The sequence below is a fragment of the Girardinichthys multiradiatus genome, chromosome 15, assembly GCF_021462225.1.
Source record: "Girardinichthys multiradiatus isolate DD_20200921_A chromosome 15, DD_fGirMul_XY1, whole genome shotgun sequence".
In the NCBI taxonomy this organism is placed as follows: domain Eukaryota; kingdom Metazoa; phylum Chordata; class Actinopteri; order Cyprinodontiformes; family Goodeidae; genus Girardinichthys; species Girardinichthys multiradiatus.
In genome coordinates this window covers 7,683,719-7,708,227 of record NC_061808.1, presented here as the reverse complement: position 1 = coordinate 7,708,227, position 24,509 = coordinate 7,683,719, and the positions used below count along the sequence as shown (strand labels likewise).

General features: G+C 38.5%; 1 protein-coding gene across 5 annotated transcripts in view; it reads left to right on the top strand.

The window, feature by feature from the left end:
• LOC124881890 (DNA (cytosine-5)-methyltransferase 3A-like) overlaps window positions 1-24,509 on the top strand; it is a 71,996-nt gene that overhangs the window by 42,328 nt on the left and 5,159 nt on the right. For 3 of the 5 annotated variants that reach the window (XM_047387783.1, XM_047387787.1, XM_047387786.1), the window contains 16 exons: window positions 9,375-9,578; window positions 12,826-12,984; window positions 13,281-13,388; window positions 15,475-15,622; window positions 16,292-16,435; window positions 16,611-16,655; window positions 17,183-17,262; window positions 18,294-18,406; window positions 21,020-21,203; window positions 21,586-21,670; window positions 21,809-21,954; window positions 22,062-22,152; window positions 22,240-22,388; window positions 23,113-23,198; window positions 23,301-23,370; window positions 23,730-23,848. In XM_047387783.1, coding sequence (XP_047243739.1) covers window positions 9,375-9,578; window positions 12,826-12,984; window positions 13,281-13,388; window positions 15,475-15,622; window positions 16,292-16,435; window positions 16,611-16,655; window positions 17,183-17,262; window positions 18,294-18,406; window positions 21,020-21,203; window positions 21,586-21,670; window positions 21,809-21,954; window positions 22,062-22,152; window positions 22,240-22,388; window positions 23,113-23,198; window positions 23,301-23,370; window positions 23,730-23,848 — 1,931 coding nt within the window. The remainder of the gene's footprint in view (window positions 1-9,374; window positions 9,579-12,825; window positions 12,985-13,280; window positions 13,389-15,474; window positions 15,623-16,291; window positions 16,436-16,610; window positions 16,656-17,182; window positions 17,263-18,293; window positions 18,407-21,019; window positions 21,204-21,585; window positions 21,671-21,808; window positions 21,955-22,061; window positions 22,153-22,239; window positions 22,389-23,112; window positions 23,199-23,300; window positions 23,371-23,729; window positions 23,849-24,509) is intronic. The other 2 variants (XM_047387784.1, XM_047387785.1) reach the window with 2 other exon arrangements.

The window sequence follows — 24,509 nt, the reverse complement described above, 5'->3', positions numbered from 1 at the left end:
GGTCAAATTGATACCAGCTGGTGTTCAAATCACTGTCACATTCAAATACTTCACGAGCTGTTACCAGCTTATGGTACAGATGGAGCGAGAGAAAGAAAGACAGAGAATGGTAGAGCATGTGGGACTTCCTGTCAATGCTATGTTCTGCTTCTGTGACTCATCATCAACTCCCAGGTATAAGCTGATGTGTGCTATGCAGATTTAAGAAGCAGCGCTGCACAGTTACCAACTTTCATAATGGAGGAATATAAAAACATTTACAGTTAAAATGCCTGATATTAAACTTGCACAATATTAGGAAATCATACAAGAATGATATTATTGGTAAATATTGCATTGAAATCCGTATCTCTTTTGTTGTTAGGATGTTTCAGACTTTTTCTTTTAACATTTATCATCTTTGCTGCTATCTTGTGAGTCAGGTGTGAGCATGAGACTGAATATCTTATTTTGCCATGCAAAGAGGTAACTAGTTGCCACTCCCAGAATCCAGTTCAAGGCGGGACTTAGATACCTTCAGGCTGTCTCTGGGTGTTTTCTGAAAGATGGTTGGGGGGGTTAAGGTCAATTCACTGCTGGTAAATCTCAGAGCCGCCAGCAGGAGAAGCGATTGTGTCATAATGGTCGACTTATGAAAGGGTATGCCGGCTTTGTGCTAAAGGGTGTAATTTATCAATGACAGACAGTCTGGGCATACACATACCATACCATCTTTATTTGTAAAGCACTTTAAAACAAACCAAGGTTCACAAAGTGCTGTACATATTGCAAATATTGCATATGTGCATAATGCACATAGGGACCATCTCAGCCTGGTGCATTGCACATTGGTTCTCAACACCAAAACACACTGAAAGCATCGTGCTATTGAGTTTGACTGGATTTTTACATGATTTTATTTGTGAAAACAAAGTTTAATTTATCTAAAAATACAGTTAACACAGCATAATAGTTCAAATATAATGCCAATGAATTTCTCTTTGAAAACCCTGCGTCTGTTAGAAGTTTTACCGGGAATAATATCTTTTTCATGTTGCAGAAGTATTTTTTGACTACAGCTTTAAAAACAGTTAAAATTAGACAGGAAAAACTCCATCACTTTGGATTTAAAGAAAATGCTCAAGCAAAACCTCTGGTATTTAAGCCCCAAAAATGGTATTATGCGTAGTCCTTGAGTACTCAAACATTTGAATGAACTTGTTGAATGAAGGACTGAATAGAGGCGTTGAAAAGAAAAGGGTGGAAATCATTAATAAGACGTAACGGCTACGTTTTGTGTTAAAAAACTGAGGTAGTGAAAGATGACAGCCGAAAGGAAAGAAGATGTGTGTCTGTTTGACAGAATGAGAGAAAGGCAGTGAAACCAGTGACAAATACCGAGGTTAACCTGTTCCAGATTTCTGCTGGTATCATCAGGCAGTAAACCAGACTGAACCTTTCCTATTTTAGGTCTGTTTGCTAAATACCAGAATATGTTTTAGAGATTGTTTTCTTCAAACTAGTTTACATATGTTTTGATTGTATTTGGTAGAACTTCCTGTGAAACTGTATGACTTGACTCAAGCATGTTGGGTATCCTTCAACAAACATCTACCATTACTCCCATTCCTCCTGACTGAACTTTTCAGTTTGGTCCACAAACTTTCTTTGAGACTAATATCAGGGCTTTGTGATGGTCATTGTGGCCAAACACTTGAAATGCAAGTTTAATAGGATGACGGGACATGTCTCCAGAAATTAAGATGTTTGTCCCTGAGTGCATTTGCAAACTGTAATCTGGCTTTTTATGTTGCTTTTGGCTTGAATGGCTTCTTCTTCAATGAGTGGCCTTTCAACAGATGTTGTTGATGTACACGTTTCACCCTAAAACATGTTCATCTGTTGGACACAGATCATGTCTCTCGGACCATGTCATGGCTGGACGTTCCTGTGCTGTTTATATTTGCATATATTTGTTTGAACAGATGAACTTGGCACCTTCAGGCATCTGGAAAATATACCTAAGGATGAACCAGACAAATCTCTTCCCGATATCTTGGCTGATCCGTTCTGCTTTTCCCCTGTTGTCACACCAGAAGACAGTGTGCTTGAGGTGTCGCCTTAGAATAAATTCAGGTGTGCCTCCCTTTAGCTCAGGTAGTTCAAATTAACAGAAGCTTACAAAGCTGACCTAAAAAGAAAAAAGTGTAGTCTGATTTAAACACAGACAGAGAGAAAAAATGGTCGTCTTTTCATAAAGTGCATGTAAAAATCTGGTTTCAACTCTATGTATGTGCGTTTATTTATTTGTTTTAGATTTTGCCTGAACAAATCCTGCTGCCTTATCAACTCTAAGGCTCACCGAACTTTGACTTAAGTCTGCATACACACCTGACACACACACAAACACCCACACATACATAAACACTAACCCTAATTTGCGTGTGTATGTCATCACTCCTAAAGCCTTCAGGCTAGCAAACACAAAACACCTCCCCACCTCTCGGTGCCTGTGTATATTGTTGGTCACATTAACATCTGTTAGGGAAAGGAGCCAGTAAATCACACACTTCACCGGCCAATCAGCAGAGAGCAAAGAGTGCTTGAGGGCCAATGTAGCTGAGGAGACATGCAGAAGGGAAGGAGTAGGAGGAAGAGTAGGAGGTGAGGCAGAGACAGAGACAGACGAAGAAAATGACAGAGAGGAAAAGATCCAGGGAGGAAGGGTTACACTTGGAGAGCTACCATGTCCGGCTTGTAAGTGGCTTCTCCTTATTTCTTTCCTTTTCTTCATGTAGATGTGTTGCAGATTCTGCATAGACATATCTAGAAAAGCATGCAGCCAAGTTTTCGTTTTAAAACTGGAAGTGACACAAGCTGGTCTGTTCTCTCATGAGAACCTTGTTTTCAGACTTTCAGACTAATTTATCATTTAAAATTCTTTATAATAACCCATTTCCAAATGGTAATTGGGAAAGCTGAAGGGTTTAAGGAGTTTCAGTTAAAGGTTTTTGTAATCAGATTTAAAGGGTGTCCCACTTTTTAATACTGCTGAGAGATGTATGCAAAATTTTATCAACTTTATTAACTCTTTGCCTACTTAACAGCTTTTTCCAGAGATGTCCTGATCTATGAAATCTGTTGCATTTGAACATTTCCAGCATGAGTAACAGGAGCAAAACAGTTTGGCATGTAATAAAAAAAAAAAAACGTTCTTAAATCTTTGGATGTTATACAAATATATGTTGATTAAATAGTTTCTCTTGAAAGTATTGCTGAGAAGAGTGAAGCATGGAGGGTGTTTCCTGCAAAAGAGCTTGCAGAACGTGACTCTGTCAAGCATTAGATTATTGTTAAACAATACTGAGTCACAAAGCATGACTTTGCAGATTAGGCAGTTTTTTTCTCTGATTACGGCAACTTTTTAAAATCTATTTTCACTGTTTTACTTTTTTCATATAAAAAAAAGAAAGTTGTAAGTTTGTTTTAAAGAAATGTAGGTCTAACATAGGGTGAGGAAGAGTTTCTATATATCTAAAGAATTAAACAGCAGAGAAATAATTAACATTCAATAAACTTGTTTCAAACACACCCTGTACATATTTATGTTTTTTGTCTTTGAAAATAGAAGTTTAATAAAAATGTAATACATTTTTTTTCTATCCATCAAAATTTGTGAAGTGTAATGGTACTACAAATGTAATTGCATCACCAATTTTATTTTAGATTTGCCCTGTAGACAAATTCTTGAAATTCTTTTGTGCATTTATTTTAAATTAGTACATTTATTATTTGCTGGCTTAAATATTATTACTTTCATTGCAAAGATTTCAATTATAGAGGTTTGTTAATGACAGGGGAAAGAAAGGAAGTCACCAAATAATTACAAAGAAAATCAGATTATAGATTTTCTTAATTTTGGTAACCCTAACTTGCTTAGCTTTTCATAATTAAAGACCAAAGTAGGGCATAATGGAAAACTGATTGATTCTCTTTAAAATATCCCTCAGCTGCAAAAGGTAGGAATTAAATTGCATTCACTCTGAAAGGGACTTTGCTGATATGTTTATTGAAGTATATTTTTGTTGAGCAATGTTGAGTTCATCTGGAGGTTAGGGTCAGTCACGCTTGTGAACGTGAAGACATTTAAGAGATGGCTTATTGGTTGGGTCATAAGGTCAGGGATCAGAGATCAAGGGGGTGGCACTAAGAGTGAAAACACTGACCAGTCCAAAGGGTTTGTCAGAGTTCAAAGTTGTAACTCACAACTTTGTAATCACTTGTACTTATCCCTTTTCACACTTTAATTTGCCCCTAACATTGAAGTACTCATTAGTCCTGTTACATATGCCCAGTTTGTTTTCTAGACACAACTGTTTGTTGTTTTGCAGAAGGAATCTGTTTGATTCCCGAATTAACAGTGTGTAGAGAATGAGATCTAGACTGCGAACAAGCACTCTCTCTCCATGCCAAAAAGATCACAATGTTGTAGTTTGTGCAGAATGAGGTTTCAGATTGTCTGGGTGAATTAACCCCTTAAGCTTCTGAGAAAAGTTGTCACCTCTTTACCCCATTCCAGCATCAGTGGTACTTTCACATCCTTGTGATCCCACATACCAAGAGTATTGCAAGCAAGTTGAATTTATGGATTTCAACAAAACAAAAGGAGTCCATTGCGTTCCTTTTCATCTAGGATGAGCTTGTGCTCAGGAAAACCCTCTGCTTTTCTGTGCAGAATTGATGGCTTCCTACCTGCAGAATTCATGTTACATTTCTGTCAGTGGAAAATTATTTCCAGGCCATTTTGACTTCAGTGACCATGATAGCTTTGAAGTTCTTCATGCAGCATCTAAAAGAAATGTCCTTTTATGGCTTTTATGCATTCATCAAGACCCTGAATCTTTTTTTAAATTTCCAATCAAAACACTGTAGAAGTTTAGACTTAGAACTATAACGGGTTTTACTTGGATGTCATGTCATTTCCATGTCCAATCTCCAACTCCAGGACCAGTCAAACGCAGCATAAATACAAGTCATAGCAAAGTCGAAGTGTTAGTTTAAATGCTGCCGACGAGACCTAATTCTATATTTCTTAAAGGTTATAGGGTCATTTAAAATCTCACAATCATCTCGCTTGTAATTTTGCAACATTTGTATTTGTAAAACAGTGTTATGCAATTTAAAATTCAGCTTAATCTGACTAATACTGGACTAGTGTCCAAGCCTGATCAGAAGCTGTGCTAATGCATGTTATAATAGGCATTGGTTACAAACTATTTTCAGATTTTAGACATTTGGGTGTTTTTTTTTTAGTGTATTTTCATGTTTCTGATTAAATTTAAATAGAAAATCTAGTCTAATGTATTTATTGAAGCACATTTTCCATTCCCAAGTTACTCTAAGATAATTGGGTCTTTGGCTGGATGTAGCTGACCCACAGAAACTCAGAGAAGATGAGCACACATTCGTCTATCACCCGTGACTCATCTGTACACTGAAATGAGAAGAAAAACATTTCTGGGGGATTTTTCCAGCCAGATAATGTTGCAAGGCAACAAACAAAGTGTCCTCCATGGAGAGAGACATTTGCCCCTTTTCCACTGGTCTCTACTCAGCACGGTTTGGTTCAGCTCTACTTGTTGTTTAGGCTTTTCCATTCATAAAGGTTGCCAGGAACTGTTGCTATTTTTAGTACCTGCTTGCTAGCAGTTTCAAACGTGGAAACGTGGTGTCAGAAGACTGTCGATAACTGACTGGGTAGGGGGCGGCGTCACTAGTCACAGCAAACATATCATGATAACTAACTAATATCTTCAACCGTTAAATTGTTGTATGCTGGGCTTATTGTATATATGATCACTATAGCAAGCTAGCATTAGGTAGCATTAGCTTACCCTCACACGTCTTTTACCTTTTACCGCTTCTTTCACTATGAGTCTTACAGCAGCCATAGAAAGACCAGTAAGTCCTCCATTGTTGTTGTGTTTGTGTCACATACAAATAACATCAAATTTTTCGGACTGTGGGGCCACCTTGTTATTGACGATCCCGGACACATAGAGATGGTACTCAATTGTAATGGAAAACGAACTGAACAGTGTAGAGTTGAACTGACCCGAGACGAACAGCGCTGAGTAGGTTCTAATGGAAAAGGGTCATTAGGCTGATTTATTTCGGACTGTGGGGCCACCTTGTTATTGACGATCCCGGACACATAGAGATGGTACTCAATTGTAATGGAAAACGAACTGAACAGTGTAGAGTTGAACTGACCCAAGACGAACAGCACTGAGTAGGTTCTAATGGAAAAGGGTCAATAGGCTGATTTATTCTAGTAACACAAGTCAAAACCAAATCTTTCAAGGATACAGCCCAAAGGCTGAACTGAGGGAAACATGATCAAGTTTCTTTCTCAACAAGAACAGCAAATTTGTTTTAGATCGATGAGTCAATTAAAATAAAACACAACATGCTGTTTTATAAATATATTTACACTATATTGCCAAAGGTCGGGTCCCGCCACCAAATCAATGAAATTTGGTGTTCCAATCACGTCCATGACTGCAGGTGTACAAAGTTTGGTGTGAGAAACATGACTGACCTGCACAGAGTCTTGACCTCAACCTTCTTGAACACCATTTAGAGCAGAGGCTGCAGTCCTGGTTTTCTCGTCTAACTATGAACACACTCCTAAACTTTGAGGAAGATGCTTACAGAATAGTTGAAGTTGCTACTGCTGGCAACGGTGGGTCCATCAACAAATTGGACCTTGTAGATTAAGAACAGTATGTCTTCAAAGTTCATGTAAAAGTTGACAGACAAATACTTTGTATATATTTATGTAGTAAAATCCAGAGGTTTTTACCCCAGATGTTGAAAAGAACAGTGCCACATATGGAAATTTGCATGTTTAAGTGTGTGTCTGTGTATGTATGTTCCATGTAAAAGGGCTTTGGGATTTTATGAGGTCAGAGGTCAACAGAAGCAGTGAGGAATGACCTCCTCACCTCGAAGTCAAACTGTGGTGATCCACGATACAACCCTAAAATGTTCCCTTTTACGATTTCTTCCAGTTCTACCATCAGCCATGCCTCCTTTCCAGCTTCTGTGTCTTTCTTCCTCTCCAGAGTATTGCAATAAAGTTTTTGTTTCTTCAGCTTCTTTCACACATTCAAAGTTACATTACAACTTCCAGCTCAGCTGGAGTACAACCACATGGTTCCGTTCAGTAGGGGAAAAAAGACATTTTAAGACAATAAAAACCTCGTGTTGAATCTTACACCTGGGCCACAGTGCTTAAAGTGAAGTAGCACATGAAGTATGTTTTATTTAGCTTCTCTTTATTTAACTGAGCTCAGCATTTAGATGATGTCTTCACGTTAAGTTTAATTTTCTGCTGTCATTTAGCACTGCTCTCTAAGATAAACAGCAATTTATAATAAATGTATTTGATCTTATGTTAGCAGTTAACATAAGGTCTAAAAGACATTAACACGTTGAGGACGGTTACCATTACTAACGGCAGTACTAATAGGCTGCCTGATTGTCCTGCATGGTCCATGACAAACAGTATTAGACTCTTTAAATAGAGAAAACAGAGCCAGTAATAGGTTCAGCATCCTGTTATCTGCTGACATCCAACTCTTCATTTTAGCAACCTTAACGAACATCTGACACACCTCCATATAATATGTAGTTTCCCTTCTAGAAAATTCCTCAAACTTTATTTGTTAACACCTCAGTGACACTGAAAAAAGCTAAACTGGTGTCTTCAGTTAGAACGTATGCAACCTTTCAGTGCTCTTGTGTGGTGCTTTCTTTGACCTTGCAGAGATCAGATATTTTCTGAAGCGCCAATCGCTGATCAGGGTCGGCCAAGTGTAAAATCGTCTGATTCCAGTTGCCAGTCAGTACATTTCACATTTTAGTACTTAATGAAAGCTGTACTGTTACCTTTAAATGGAATAATCAATAAGCGGTTTAGTTTAATTAACAATTTCCTTCCCTGATTTTTTTTAGGCTATTATTCCTCAGTCTGGAGTAACAGAAAATTTGTATACATAGATAGCTGAGTATGTGGCGTAGAAATAACGTAATAACTTGGCATGACGTTGTAGAATAGAAAAAGTTTTCAAGTTTATTGGCGACACAACATACTGTTGGTGACCAAAGTAACGCTGATATCTCCAGTCTTCTATCATTTCATTGCATACTTGTGTGTGTTGTTGCTTTATTCTGCAGCTGTTATATAAATGTGGCTTTTTCAGGTTTAAAGATTTGCTCAAACAACAATTGGATCGATTTCTAAAACACATGTTAAAGTCTCCAACAGGCCCTTAACCCAACTTTAAAGTAGTGGAGACTCCGTTATGCTCTAATAATAAAACAACAAAGCAGTAATATGATGTTAGCACGGCCAGCCTAATGGCTCCTTTAATAGTGTAATGGACTTGTAAACTGCTAATAACTGTTGGGTTAATCTTTAGGAGCAATATAAATGCCTGAGTTTCACTTTAACAGTTTTATTTGGATTTCATGACAATTTAAACTTATGTGGTAGAATCACACTTGAACCTTTCATATCTTCTGTGTTTCTGCCTTATACTCAGAACGCCCCACATTTATCATATAATCCCATTTAATCACTCGCTGGCTTCCCTCCCTCCTTCCACTTCCCAAGGTGAACCCGTTGAACTGTATCGCCACTGCGCCATTTTCTCTGCACTCACTTCCTGTTTGGAGGAACAATTAAAGGACTGTTCCTGCTGCTCGGGTATCAAAGGCCTCGATCTAGAGCAGCCATCAGATCAGCTGGAAAAAAAACCCACAAAAAGCACAACTCAGAGACCTTTGTGAAGAAGAGATTTTAGATTAGACCAACAAGAGTAAAACATGAAGTTATAATGAGGCACATGTCAGAGACAGTAGAAGCTGTAGTATATTATGGCTGATGCATATAATGGCAGGAGCTTTATTTTCTGCAAGTAAAATACAAACTAATAACAGAGTGTCTGTTTTTTAGACAACACATTTCATCGCCATTGCTTAAGAATTTTTTATTTTCATTTTTTTGACAGGAAAACATTATTTTTTAACTATAAAAACTTTTAAAGAATTTGTGTTTTGGTGAAAATATTTGATATTATTCTAACTTTGTATCTGAGCCCTGTTCATAAAGTATTACTTCTGTTTCAACCTTTTCCTACCTTATGCCAATATAAGTACAAAATCTATAAATCATACTGTAAAGTAGGCCTTTTGGTATAAAATGCATTATCAGAAAAATGTATTCCATATCTACTGTTATCATCAGAAATTACTATTAAAGCCAAAATTTTAATGATAAAAGAAAAATGTTTGTGATTCTAGGAGCTGTTTCTGTTCTTTTTCCGCAGGCAGAGCGACGGGCATACAGAGAGGCGGAGATTAACATGATGGACGACCTATCAGAAACTGGCTTTCAAAAAGAGGAGGAGCCAGCCAGCCCCGGCCCTCCCCCTTCACAACAACACACAGATCCGGCCTCTCCAACGGTTGCCGTGACGCCGGAGCCAGTTGCTAGAGGAGACCAGGCTATGCCCAGCGAGATTGAATACCAGGTAAGGTGCATAAATAATAATAATTACCAAAATATTTGTATTTTTAAAAACAAGAGCTAACAAAAGATCATCTGATGGTTGTAAAAAAAAATTATGTTCCAGAAATGAGCTTTTGTTTTATTTACAGAAGATTTGCACTTTTTTTTTTTGCCTGTTACAAACTCAACATAAAAAAACTGATTTGATTTGAGTTGATTTCAAATTAACAGTTGTATTTACTGCAATGGTTGTTTAATCAAAATTGGTCAATAGAACCAAATCTATTGGAACCTGAAAGAATGCTGAGACTCCTATCCTGGTGGGGGAGGATTTCTGGAGGAGGTTTAAAGGGGACAAAGGTCAGAGATTCCTGAGGCAGAGGAGCATGAAAGGGCTTGTAGTTGAAGAAGACAGTTTTCTGGTTAATCTGGTACCTTACAGCGAGCCTGAGTTAGTAGATGAGAGTAGGAGTTGTTTTTGCCAGTTTCTAGTGTGGGTTAAAATCGTGGCAGCAGTGTATTGGTCATGTTTCAGTTTGTTCAGAACTTCTCTGGTTACCAATACTGCCAGGTGGGAGGTGATGAATATGTTGATGAGTAATATGTTCTTTGGCATCTTGTTGTGGTTGTTTTTTGTCTTTTTTGGCTCTAAAGCCAAATACTTAATTAGTTCTGCTTTTTTAATTCATGTATGGCCAATGTGTGATTTTATATCTGCTAAGTTAGACATATCTGTTTACTGTGCATTGCAAAGCTTCATACCTCTTGAATTTTTAGTACATTTTGTCACGGTACAACCACAAACATATGTATTGTATTGGGATTCACAGAGAAGTAGTGCATAATTGTGAAGTGGAAGAAAAAGGTATGTGGTTTTCAAAGTTCTTCACAAAAAAAACTAACGAAAAGTATGAATTTCCCATAGTTTACAAATAAAAATATGAAGTGGGGAATGTGTTTATAATTACACTTACACCCCTAAATAAATGTGCAACTAAATGCTTTGAGAACTCACCTAATTATTAAATAAAGACAGATTATAAAGCTGTAGAGATGTTTAAAGTAGATTTCAGGCATAAAACAACATCCCAGGCATTGAACATCTCACAGAGAGCTATTTAATTCATCATCCAAAAATAATCTTAGAATTTCTCGAATTCTAAGATTTTTCTCTAAGAGAGCTCCTAAAGTAAACAAATGTTAAGAGTAGTGAGGAAGATCTTTAGTGAGCCTAAGAGTGTCTTAAGCAGGCAAGATGGCAGAACGACTGAGAGAAAGAAGAGAAATTCTCCATACAATGAACTACAATGAATTAATAAAACGCTACCGGCTCAATCGCGCAGAGAATTGAGATAAGATGAACTTTATCGTTTAATAAATTAAATAGTTTAAGCAGCAGGGCAGGTTAAAGGTGCACCTCTAGTAAGGTAACATTAGGAAGGATGAATAAATTATAGAAAAAAGAAAAAATAACCATGAATAGGGAACAAAATTACAAACAATGTAGTACAGAATTATTTAAATATTTAAAGACTGTAAAATGCTTTCAAAAATAAATTTGGAAAAAAAGAAAATACATAAAAACAAATTTTAGGTAAGATACCTAAAATTAGTACAATAATCTAAGCACTGTATACATATAAGGAAGATGTAAATGAGGTGAATCAGTATTTACTGTATTGTACATGGTGATGTCCCTGTCTGTGGAGAAGTTCTCTGGTGCTGCTATCTCCTCTCTAGCTTTTGAATGAAGCAGGAACCAGAGCTGCTCACATTCCAGGCTGGTGCTGAAAGCAGAGGGAACGACTCATTGATCTGCTGGGAATGTCTGTTTGTTCCCATCCTGATCCCAGGACCAAATCTACCTTTCAACACTCCTCTCTTCTCCTTCACCAGCAGGCTCTGCTCCTCTGTTCAGTTCGCTTTTCTCCACCTTTTTTTCTCCGTTTTGTTTTGGTCATTTGACCAAACTTAACCTCATTATATAAGAAGGCAATCACAACAAAATGCTGAATTTTAATATTAATGTGAAATTAATTAATATGAAATAGATGGAGTAGTAAAACGACCAGCATGGCAAGTAAACGTAAGACAATCACGATTATGATCAGCATTTAAATAAGCTGTGTTTAAACATTTGAATGCGGTGTGACAATTAAATTTTGGTAGGTTTTTTTCATCATGATTTACACATTTCAGAACCCAGTCTAAATTCTATCATCACATCAGTTAATTTTTTTTTTGCTGTATCTTTTAACAACCAATCACAGCTCTTAGAAGACAGCGTCACACCTTGCAGCGGGGTCAACCACACCTCCTCACTAAAACAGGAATCTCTGTCATCTCTTCGCTCAGAGTTGCTCTCAGCAGAGAAATGAATCACGCTAAAGCTACGAGTCTTTGCCAAGAACATTTAGGCTAAGATAGGAGCTCTCTGAGAGGACTCTGAGGATCTTTGTGAATACTGGCCCTGGTCTTTATAGAAGAGTGGCAATAAGAAATCCAAGGCTGAATAAAACTCAGTAGATGTCATGTTTGGAGTGTGCCACAAACTATGCAGGGGATAGAGTAAACATATGGAAGAAGACTCACTGGTCAGATGAGTACAAAGCTGAACCTTTTTGCCTACATGAACAATGCTATGTGTGATTTAAATCCATCCCCGCAGTGAAACATGGTGATAGCAGCATCATGCTGTAGGAATGCTCCTCTACAGCAGGGACAGTTAAGCTGGTCAGAGTTGATTGGAAGATGGAAGAAAACCTGTCAGAGGCGAAAAAGGGCTTGAGTTTGGGGTGGGGGTTCACGTTTCAATAGGACAAAAACCCTAAACATACAGCTAGAATGTTAAAATGGCCCAGTCAAAGCCCAGACCCAAATCTAATGGAGAATCTTTGGCAGGTTGCTGTTCACAGACGCTTCCCATTCAATCTGACTGTGCTTGAGCTGTTCTGTAAATAATGGGCAAAAGTTTTAGATTTAGATGTTAGTGGCTGTTAGAGACATACCTCAACAGACTGTAACTGCAGCAAACACCGGTTCTACCGAGTATTGAGTCAAGGAGGCTAAATACAAATACATGCCACACTTTTCAGATTTTTGTTGGTAAAACATTTTGAAAACCGTATATTTTATATACGGGTTAAATAAATTATGTTGCAATGTGAACCATTAAAAAAGTGTTGACTATACTGCATTTTCTATAAAAATAAAAGGGACGTTTTTAATGCTGACTGGAGCGGCGCCTTGACTTCTGTGTATCTGCTCAGGATGGTCGGGGTTTTGGCATTGGAACTTTAGTGTTTGGGAAGCTGCGAGGTTTCTCTTGGTGGCCCGGACGGATCGTTTCCTGGTGGATGAGTGGCCGGAGTCGAGCTGCGGACGGCACTCGCTGGGTGATGTGGTTTGGTGATGGAAAATTCTCTGTTGTGAGTATCTTTAATGTTATCGGTCAAAACTAGAATAAAAAGTCAAACATTTTTTCTTAAATTGTTGCCCAACACATTTTTCTGTGTTTATTCAATCCCGTTCAGTAGACATAGAGCATGTTCCTTTTCTCTGATCTGTTTTAAGATTTTCTTGATTCTTTTCCCCTTTTTTTGACCTCTTGTAATGAAAAGGTTTGGAGATGTCAGGTACACCAAGCCTTGTTTTTAATTTGCAGTCAATCTGAGGGATATCAATGCCTTGAATGCTTTGTGCCTCTTTTTAACTTGTTTTTCAGGTTTGTGTGGAGAAGCTGATGCCTCTGAGCTCTTTCTCATCTGCTTTCCACCAGCCAACATACAACAAGCAGTCCATGTACCGGAAGGCCATCTTTGAGGCTCTGCAGGTAACAAACCCACTGTTTACGTCGTGTTCTCATCATTAGGGAGTGTGTGGTTGTGACTCATATTTTACTGACCTGTAAGGTGTGGGCTTTCTTCCTGTAGGTGCTCATACATCTATAATTATACACACAAAAAAACTATATAAACGTGCAGCCTAATGATCAGTCATAACTTATGCAACATGATCTACCAATTTATGCTGGAAATAGTTATTATTTTTGCATCTGTGGAGGTGTGTTAACCAGTTCTGCCCACATTCTGTGGTAACTTGTGAATTCAGCAACTCAATCTGTAATTTAGTGGGTGTGTTTTGCAAGTGATGCAGTACTTCTTGTACAGGTCCTTCTCAAAATATTAGCATATTGTGATAAAGTTCATTATTTTCCATAATGTCATGATGAAAATTTAACATTCATATATTTTAGATTCATTGCACACTAACTGAAATATTTCAGGTCTTTTATTGTCTTAATACGGATGATTTTGGCATACAGCTCATGAAAACCCAAAATTCCTATCTCACAAAATTAGCATATTTCATCCGACCAAAAAAAGAAAAGTGTTTTTAATACAAAAAACGTCAACCTTCAAATAATCATGTACAGTTATGCACTCAATACTTGGTCGGGAATCCTTTTGCAGAAATGACTGCTTCAATGCGGCGTGGCATGGAGGCAATCAGCCTGTGGCACTGCTGAGGTCTTATGGAGGCCCAGGATGCTTCGATAGCGGCCTTTAGCTCATCCAGAGTGTTGGGTCTTGAGTCTCTCAACGTTCTCTTCACAATATCCCACAGATTCTCTATGGGGTTCAGGTCAGGAGAGTTGGCAGGCCAATTGAGCACAGTGATACCATGGTCAGTAAACCATTTACCAGTGGTTTTGGCACTGTGAGCAGGTGCCAGGTCGTGCTGAAAAATGAAATCTTCATCTCCATAAAGCTTTTCAGCAGATGGAAGCATGAAGTGCTCCAAAATCTCCTGATAGCTAGCTGCATTGACCCTGCCCTTGATAAAACACAGTGGACCAACACCAGCAGCTGACACGGCAACCCAGACCATCACTGACTGTGGGTACTTGACACTGGACTTCTGGCATTTTGGCATTTCCTTCTCCCCAGTCTTCCTCCAGACTCTGGCACCTTGATTTCCGAATGACATGCAGAATTTGCTTTCATCCGAAAAAAGTACTTTGGACCACTGAGCAACAGTCCAGTGCTGCTTCTCTGTAGCCCAGGTCAGGCGCTTCTGCTGCTGTTTCTGGTTCAAAAGTGGCTTGACCTGGGGAATGCGGCACCTGTAGCCCATTTCCTGCACACGCCTGTGCACGGTGGCTCTGGATGTTTCTACTCCAGACTCAGTCCACTGCTTCCGCAGGTCCCCCAAGGTCTGGAATCGGCCCTTCTCCACAATCGTCCTCAGGGTCCGGTCACTTCTTCTCGTTGTGCAGCGTTTTCTGCCACACTTTTTCCTTCCCACAGACTTCCCACTGAGGTGCCTTGATACAGCACTCTGGGAACAGCCTATTCGTTCAGAAATTTCTTTCTGTGTCTTACCCTCTTGCTTGAGGGTGTCAATAGTGGCCTTCTGGACAGCAGTCAGGTCGGCAGTCTTACCCATGATTGGGGTTTTGAGTGATGAACCAGGCTGGGAGTTTTAAAGGCCTCAGGAATCTTTTGCAGGTGTTTAGAGTTAACTCGTTGATTCAGATGATTAGGTTCATAGCTCGTTTAGAGACCCTTTTAATGATATGCTAATTTTGTGAGATAGGAATTTTGGGTTTTCATGAGCTGTATGCCAAAATCATCTGTATTAAGACAATAAAAGACCTGAAATATTTCAGTTAGTGTGCAATGAATCTAAAATATATGAATGTTAAATTTTCATCATGACATTATGGAAAATAATTAACTTTATCACAAAATGCTAATATTTTGAGAAGGACCTGTATAGTTTTGTACTCTTACTGGGAGGTGTAAGAAATAAAAAAAATTTAATTTGTTGACGAATGTCTTTCGATTCCTTATTAGTATGAGGGTAAAGATGACGAAAGAAATAAATGTCAACATTATGTGTTTGATTGTGTTCAGGTTGCAAGTGTGCGAGCTGGGAGACCAGTTCCTTCCTGTGATGCGAGCGACGAGGCTGAAGGTGTAGAACTTCAGACCAGACAGATGATTGAGTGGGCCATGACCGGCTTCCTGCCCAATGGTCCACAGTCACTGGATCCTCCAGAAGGTGACCAGCTGCATCTCCTGACATGCACATTCAACTTGCATCCGTTAGTAATCACAGTAGACAATCACTAATCAATAGGAACACATCATTATGGTTAGGTTAAGAAGAGAATCAATCTTTCTCCGAACAGGTTTGGTCTCACCTGGAACAATGTTGATCTAATATGAGTTTTGTTTCTGTACAGAGAAAGTTAGTCACATGCTCACCCCATTTGGCTGAAAGCTAATTAAACCGCAGCTAGAAGCACTTTGGTGCAGCCCTTTTTATAAAGAACACTGACTTAGAAATATTTATTTGCATAATTGTCTAGCTCATAAAGTGTTGCGTGGAAATTGAACAAACGTGTGAAGTTTTATCATATTCTGTGACCACATCATTATGACTAATTTATGCTAACTATATAGTTTCATGTATCAATATTAACTGGGAAGCCCATCTGTTTTACTCTATTAAGACAGCAAAATGATTTCTGGTGTTCCTTCAACAGGATTTGTTTTAAAGTGTTATTGAAAATACATACAGATGCACCAATATGTGGATTCTGTAAAGATTCGATCTGCCAATTCCAGTTTTAACTAACATCTCTTTAACAGCTATTGGTTGTGAAAATGGTCGTGGGGGGTTTAAAATAAGAGAAACCCTGGTAAACGTTTGTCTTTTCATCCACAGAGGAGCAAAATCAGTTTAAAGAAGGATACCTAGAGACGTTGCCAGAGCCGGAGGCTGCATACACACCTCCACCTGCAAAGAAACCGCGCAAGAACTCAGCGGAGAAAGCAAAAATCAGAGAGGTGATCGACGAAGGGACCAGAGGTAAAGCAAGCAAACACATTTCATCCAGAGTTGCTCATTCTAGATATTATATCCTAATTTTTTAGATCCTGAAATTTGTCCCCATGTCTAAAGCTTGGGGAAAAACAAGATGTTTTTTTTGTTTTGTTTACTTTTATCTGCGTTGTGTTATGTATCTTCAACACGTGTTTTCCAGAGAGACTCATACATGAAATCAAAAAGAAGACCAGGAATATAGAAGGTAAAAAACCTCTAAAATAAGCCAGGTACTGCTATATGTGGTATAACTGCAAAACAAATGGATGTTTTAGTATCATTCAATTTAATTTGTTATCTAATGATTTGTTACACCAGCTTTTACAACCTGATTTACAGCTGTCATTCCTGGCTAAATATTTCCTCCTTCAATAAATATGTGACTTTTCTATATTTCGTCATTATGAATCATGAATAATGCATTATAATACAATAATTAAGCTACTACTTCTAAGTGTGCCTTGTAGGGTCAAACGTGTTCAGCAAAGCTTAAAGCTGCTTGAATTAAGATTTTAGTTAAATATAAATTTCTGTTGTTTCTCACAAAAAAATCATCTGCATTTGTATTTTAAGGTTTAATTATATTTAGTAGCAAATAATAAAAAATTGCACGTCCTGGTGATTCGTTAGTAATCAGGGACATACTTTCCTGTTGACGTATTTTTTTTTTTGTAGTTTGGGGCAGTAAAAGTCTCTAATGAACAATTGTGTCGCCTTTCACTGGTTGTTCAGAAATCTGCATCTCCTGTGGGAGCCTCAACGACTCTCTGGAGCATCCTCTCTTCATAGGAGCAATGTGCCAGGGCTGCAAAGTAAGAAACCTCTTCTCTCTGACAGAGGGCGCTATTTCTGTAGTCTAGTTACAGATTTATATTGCGAGGATTGGGTCAAACATAACTGGAGTCGTGTACAGTCTGGAATGTTTGGCTCTGGTAATTCTCCGGGGCTGAATAAGTATGGAAAAATGACAACTGAGTACAGAAAAATGTTTTTGTTAAACACGTGGGTCGTTTTGGGTTTGGAGTTACAGGATTTGATTGATCCTGATCAGGATTTTAACTGACAACTATCAGAATAATAATTCAAAGTTCCCAGTGAATCTGTGTATTAATAATATCAGGGGTTAAAAATGGCACATTTGAAGACCTCTGGAAGCTTGTGGCTGGAACAGCATGATATTTCTTATGAAAAATTTGTGGGAACATCTCAGATTTTGGTATAGATCTGATCTAATTCCCAATATGAATCAAAAGCTAACTTCAGCATCATGTTGTTTATAGAAATTTGATTGTGGAAAGGTTTTTTAGGCCCGACACTGAGCTTGTTTCTCATTTTAAGTACACACTTGACACTGGGATGAAACCACCCTTTTAGGAATCACAATGTGGCTGTTTTCTGTGTGCAAAATGTCGCTATATTTGTATTTTCTTTTAAAATGACCTTTGTGACAAACCTTGCAAAATGCATAAACATGTGATTTTAAATCTGACACTGGTTTGTGCTTTAATTACTTTGCCTTATTTGCTTTAATGACTTAATGAATGAATCAGTTAAATAACCACAGTTGTCCTTTGAGAATAGACTTCAGAAGTAGAAAAAGTAAAAATAAAAAAAAAGCCAGTGTTTCTCAAAACTATATCAAAATATTACAAAAACACAAAAAATATAAGGCTCAGCTTCTTAAGTTTAAAATACTGCCAGTTTGTCTTTGCATGTTACTTTAATTAACAAATATACACCAATTTGATTATGAAATTTTGCCAGTAGATGAATTTTAGTTATTGACTGCTGTTGGAAATAGAATTATTGGTGCTCCTGTCTTGATCCTGTTATTCCTCAACAGAACTCATTCCTAGAGTGCGCCTACCAGTATGACGACGATGGCTACCAGTCCTACTGCACCATCTGCTGTGGAGGGAGGGAAGTGCTCATGTGTGGAAACAACAACTGCTGTAGGTCAGTAACACAGCAGCGTGCTGCGCCGATCCATCTTGCACTGACAGGCAGCAGCTTCTTCCTGTGGCCAGGACATGGTTTTGGATTTCACATTTACAGACAGAGTTTATACATAAATGTCAAAATCTGATTTGTGGCTGTTTTTATGGGGAACCGAGTCAGCCAGCTCATGAGGAACAGATTTATTTATATGAGTGTAGAGTACACTGGTGATTTTTAGTGTGTTTGTGCTTAACGTCCGACTGAAAACACAGCAGAAATCAGGAATAACAATAATAAACCTGAGCCTACAACGTAAAAAATGTGAGGGATAAATCTGAACTCGCTCATCTGCACTGCGTGAACTACTGTAAGAGTAATTTCAAGCGTTATTTATTAAGATTGTTGGTAAGGGCTAATATGAAAAACATTTTTTCTCAGCACATGCTGAGAAGACCATATTGCAGAGCCACGTTGGTAAACAGTTTTGGACCTATATTTCTGGAAAGTGAATAAACAGTGGCTTAAACACTGCTTATTCTCCAGCATATTTCTAGTCAACATTTTCCTATATTTAAACTGACTTTGTCAAAGACTTTAGTGAAATGGAGCAACTATGAGGTTGCTGTGGGGTTTCAGTTAAAAAGGGGAAAAAGTGAGTTAGAGGCTCAACCAAGTAGTGATTTAATGTTTGTTCTTCGGTAGCCATGAAAGGCTAGTGTGTGACCTGAGAAGTGATGTGCTTTGATAAATTAGGGAAAAAGTAAAAAAAACAAAAAGCAATCAGTACATCATCAGGCTGCAGGATATGAGAAAATCTTGCAATGGTGATAATATTGATAAATATCACGATGACAATAAGCCTATTTTCTTCTTTCCTCTCTTTCTCTATCTGTGCTTCCATCCCTCTGTGACTTTTAGCATTTAAATAAAACTACCATATTTTCCGCACTATAAGGCGCACCGGATTATAAGGCGCACCTTCAATGAATGGCCTATTTTAGAACTTTTTTCATATATAGGGCGCACCGGATTATAAGGCGCATAGAATAGAAGCTACTGCAGTCAAACGTTTGACCGGGGTTGCGTTATGCATCCACTAGATGGAGCTGTGCTAAAGAGAATGTCAACAAAACAGTCAGATAAGTCAGTCAGTCAAACTTTATTAATACACTACAAACCAGCGTTCTGATAACTCCATTCACTCTCATGGTAAGGTCTCCTCTACATAGAATTCTATTGAATAGAGCCAACCGCACGTTAGGAATGCATTGGAGTCTATGAAGTTGAAGTTGAAATCAAACGTTAGTTAAAACGTGAAAGAGAACTTTTCCCTGATTCAGTAAACACGTAAAAGAAACAGTTCGATGCACTAAATCAAATGTTAGTACTGTTAACCTTTCCTGTTTCTGTCCCCTGACCGTAGTCTGATGACACAGGGGAGACGCTTTCTCCAGGGCCGAAGTTACTAGTTTCCTCGGGGTTAACTCCCTCACTCATACGTTGCTGAGTTGAGCATGAAGAAACAGCATCAAAACACTGAGTTGTTGACAAGATTCGAGGTTCTTTTTAATGACTTTGCAGCACATAAAAACACAGGGCTTACAGACTCATACACCGCTGCTCCGGTCGCCGTCTCTACCCACCCCACACACACAATAATACCGACGTCACTCCTTCACTCTTGATTCTCAGCTACGGCAGCACACAGCGCCACCTCTGTCCGGAGGAGTAATGTCAACATCTTCCATACACACACACGAAACATACACCCCACACACTGAGCTTCTAATCACATATAGTTCAGGCAATTCCTGCATCAGTACATTCAAACCTTATACACACACAAGTGGTGTTGGACTAGGAGTAAGCACAGTACAGGTGTTTACCGCTATTACTTCGGCGACACCCCTGACTACGGTAGCCGTAATGCTGCAAGCGGTGCGGCTTTGTAGTTTACCAGTCGTACTGAAACATTTTGACAGAGCGCCGTGTACAACCAGTATGGATCAACCAATTAACCAATTGATCCAAATATAAGGCGCTCCGGATTACAAGGCGCACTGTCATTTTTTCAAAAAATTAAAGTGCGCCTTATAGTGCGGAAAATACGGTATATATATATTAGCCAACAATTTTTGCACTCCAGGCAGTCCTTTGCAATATGAATATTGAACGCTCTTATATTACAATGACGTTATACTAGTGATTTATTGTCCAGCCTTAATAGTCAGAATTTGTATTTTTAGCTTTAATTTTGTTCTTTGTGATTCATTTGCTCTCATTTTCAGATAATTTCAGTTCATCCATCCATCCATCTCCTTTTAGTTTATGGTTTTTGCTAAATCCTTGTTTGTGACCTCTGTATACCTGTGTAAATATCTACAGTGAATTTATTGTGAAATGTTATGTTTATACTTCAAACATGGGTTAAAAAAACCTTTTACAAACCCAACAAATATAAGTCTGGAAAAGTAGTGAATACTGAGAAGCAACGTGTGGAGGAACCCTGCCAGATGCAGTGCGATGATAAAACAAAGCTTAGGTGTAAGACTGATTCTCACTAAAGACAGTCTAATGAGCTGTTTAATCTTGGAAAACATTCGTCTCATGATGAATTGTGTGTGTGTGTAGGTGTTTCTGTGTGGAATGTGTAGATCTCCTGGTGGGAGCCGGCTCAGCGGCGGCAGCAATCAAAGAGGACCCCTGGAACTGCTACATGTGCGGACCCAGGAGCACCTATGGATTACTGCGACGACGGGATGACTGGCCCATCAGACTACAGCATTTCTTCGCCAACAATCACGAGCAGGAATTTGTAAGACTTTGTCTGTGTTAACTTAGAACACATAAATTGTTTATCATATCTGCCACACTGGTTTAACTGGATGACCTTGGATTTGATTTGAAATGATGTATGTCGCAGTAGATGGAAGAGCTGTGACACATACATTGGAGGGCATACTAATAACAGCTTAGTTAAACAGCAAGTATTTATCTATAAAGCTCAGCATACATTGCACTCAAAAGCTTATCAGGTCTAAATTTTATATTTAACTGACACCAAAACAGAGTTTACACTAAGTTATTGATTTTCTTCTGCATGTTTTAAGAGCTGAACGTCATCACAAATACAAGTTTTTCTTCTAACCATTAGATTTAATATCTAATAAAAATTCCTCCTCCTCACGTTCTTACAGGAACCCGCCAAATTGTACCCTCCAGTTGCAGCAGAGAAGAGGAAACCAATCAGAGTCCTCTCCCTATTTGACGGCATTGCTACAGGTTTACATATGCAAAGCTGCACAAATCTTCACATGCAGTTTGCATCAAAAAACTCACTTTTGGACTAATGATGATACATTTCTGTAGTTGTGTCAAAACATTGTATCTGTTCTTTCTGGTCTTGTGTGTTCTGTTCAGGTCTGCTGGTGCTGAAAGATTTAGGCATCCAGGTCGACAAGTACGTTGCATCCGAGGTTTGTGAAGACTCGATCACTGTCGGCATGGTTCGGCACCAGGGACGCATCATGTACGTGGGGGATGTACGCAATGTAACCCACAAGCATGTAAGTGAAGGTTATTTATGTTTGATTGAGGAAGAAGTAATCATCAGTCCACCAGAGACATTTTAAACCTCTGTGCTGACTTTAAGTGGTGCTGTTTCCTCTGTCAGATCGAAGAGTGGGGACCATTTGACCTGGTAATCGGAGGAAGCCCCTGTAACGACCTCTCCATAGTCAACCCTGCAAGGAAGGGCCTTTATGGTAAAATTATCTGTTCTTCTAATATGTTGGTTGATTGTTTTGAGAAATAAAATGTAAAACGCCTGAGCTTTATCCTTGTTCTTGCAGAGGGCACTGGGAGGCTGTTTTTTGAGTTTTATCGCCTGCTCCATGAGGCTCGACCCAAACCGGGCGACGAGCGACCGTTCTTCTGGCTTTTCGAGAATGTTGTCGCTATGGGAGTCAGTGACAAACGCGACATCTCCCGCTTTTTAGAGGTAGAGCTCAAATTACTCTGAAAGTTAAGGAGACTGTGCCTTGTGTTTTAAGGATATGTTTGGTTTGGGCACTGATTCATAGAATGATTGAGAGATACTCACATTTTACCGCTGCAGGGAGCCCCCTAGATACAGCTTTGGTTTACTTGTTTCTCCTAAAATGAGATAAAACCTTTCAGCATAATCTTAATTCAATGATGGATTCAAATAAAACAATGAAGTAAAGTAGAGTATTTCTGCATATTGTTCAGGTCGGAAGACAATAGTGACATTTTTTCCCAAAACTATAAAAAATAAACCCTGGTGCTAGGCTGCTAATAAGAAATTACATATTTGAGTAAAGCAATTTCACAAGTCCTGCAAAGAACTGGTGACCTGTCCAGGGTAGACCCTGCCTCTCGCCCATAGACTGCTGGAGAGAGGCACCCTCCTTCTCTCCCTATCCTTATATCCTTCCCTTCTTCCTTCCATTCATCCATCCATCCTTCCTTCCCTCCCTCCCTTCCTTCATTTGAAATTTGAGTGTTTAAATCTTGGCTTTGCTTCATCCACACATCTCCATGGTGGTTCTGATCAGGCTGACTTTAACCTTATTACACAAAGGGATTTTTAGTTGGTAAAAGTAAAAACATGGTCGAGTTTTCATGGATTCAGTAGAGTTCTGCTATCCACAGCATTTGCTTACATTGCATAAAATATGAGATGATCTGGAATTTCCTCACAGTGTAACCCAGTGATGATTGATGCCAAGGAAGTCTCTGCTGCCCACCGCGCTCGCTATTTCTGGGGAAATCTGCCAGGCATGTCCAGGTGATGCAGAAGAACACTTGCAAGCATACCTGGATTATTTTTTTGAAGTTTGTCTCTCAACTCACCTCACACTTTTCTTTTTGGGCCATTTTTTTAATGCAGACCTCTGACGGCAATGGCAAATGACAAACTGGACTTACAAGAGTGCCTCGAGCATGGCCGCACAGCTAAGGTACCTGTTTATGAGTGTGTGTGCGCATGTGTGTGTGTTTATATTTATTTGTTTTTTATTAGTTCTTTGAGGCTACAGTGAAAAGCAAAGTAATTTTAAAGATCTTCATTTTCTAGTTTTGGCACCTCTGGCAACCCGTAATATACTGTATTGTAGTGTAAAGAGTCATAGTACAGAACTAAATGTATAAGCATTTCTATCCTTTACTATTTTTATTACCATTTTTCCGGATTTTCCAATAACTTCTTTTGAGAATATGGTGCACCTAAGGAGTACAGCTGTAGGATTAAAAAAGGATGCATGTGTCTGTTTGTATCTGTTTGTGTTTCTGTGTGTTTGGTTCTGGATGCAAATTCCAGTTTGAGAAGTTGCGTACGATAACGACACGCTCCAACTCTGTGAAGCAGGGGAAAGACGAGCATTTCCCCGTCTACATGGACAACAAGGAGGACATCCTCTGGTGTACAGAGATGGAAAGGTACGTTAGTGTTTTTGCGTGTTTACAATCACAAACCTCACAAGCTATGGCAATATTGTATACCTGCAAATAAAGTCTATTGTAACTGACTGCCCTCTTTATTTGTAAAATCTTTTGAAAACGATATTTTCTATTATTCCACTTCACAATTATGCACCACTTTGTTTGCAATCACATAAAATTGCAATAAAATGCATTGAAATTTCTGATTGTAATGTAATGAAATGTGAAAACGTTTAAGGGATATTAATATATTTGTGAGACATTATAGGTAATATTTTAGCTCTACAGTTTCACACATTAATATATAAAAGTAACAGTGATCAACATATGTTTCTCTGCCCTCCTGGATTATTTGATGTGTAATAAACTGGTTTGAACGATTACTTCTCCTTAACTGGAAATTTACTGAAATTGTCACTGGAGTTGTGCATCTTTTGTAGGATGAATCTACATGCTATGAGTTTATTACATGGGATGGTGCATATTTGTTCCACTCAAGTTACAGGTTTAGAAGAAATACAATTTATCTGATGTGTCCATCAACCCCAGCTGACATCAAACAGTAATGACTATATAAACCTACCTATTTTCCTTCATTCCTTACAAATATGGAAATAGCTTAATTGGAAAGTGTATTTCGTTCCTTCGTTGGAGTTTG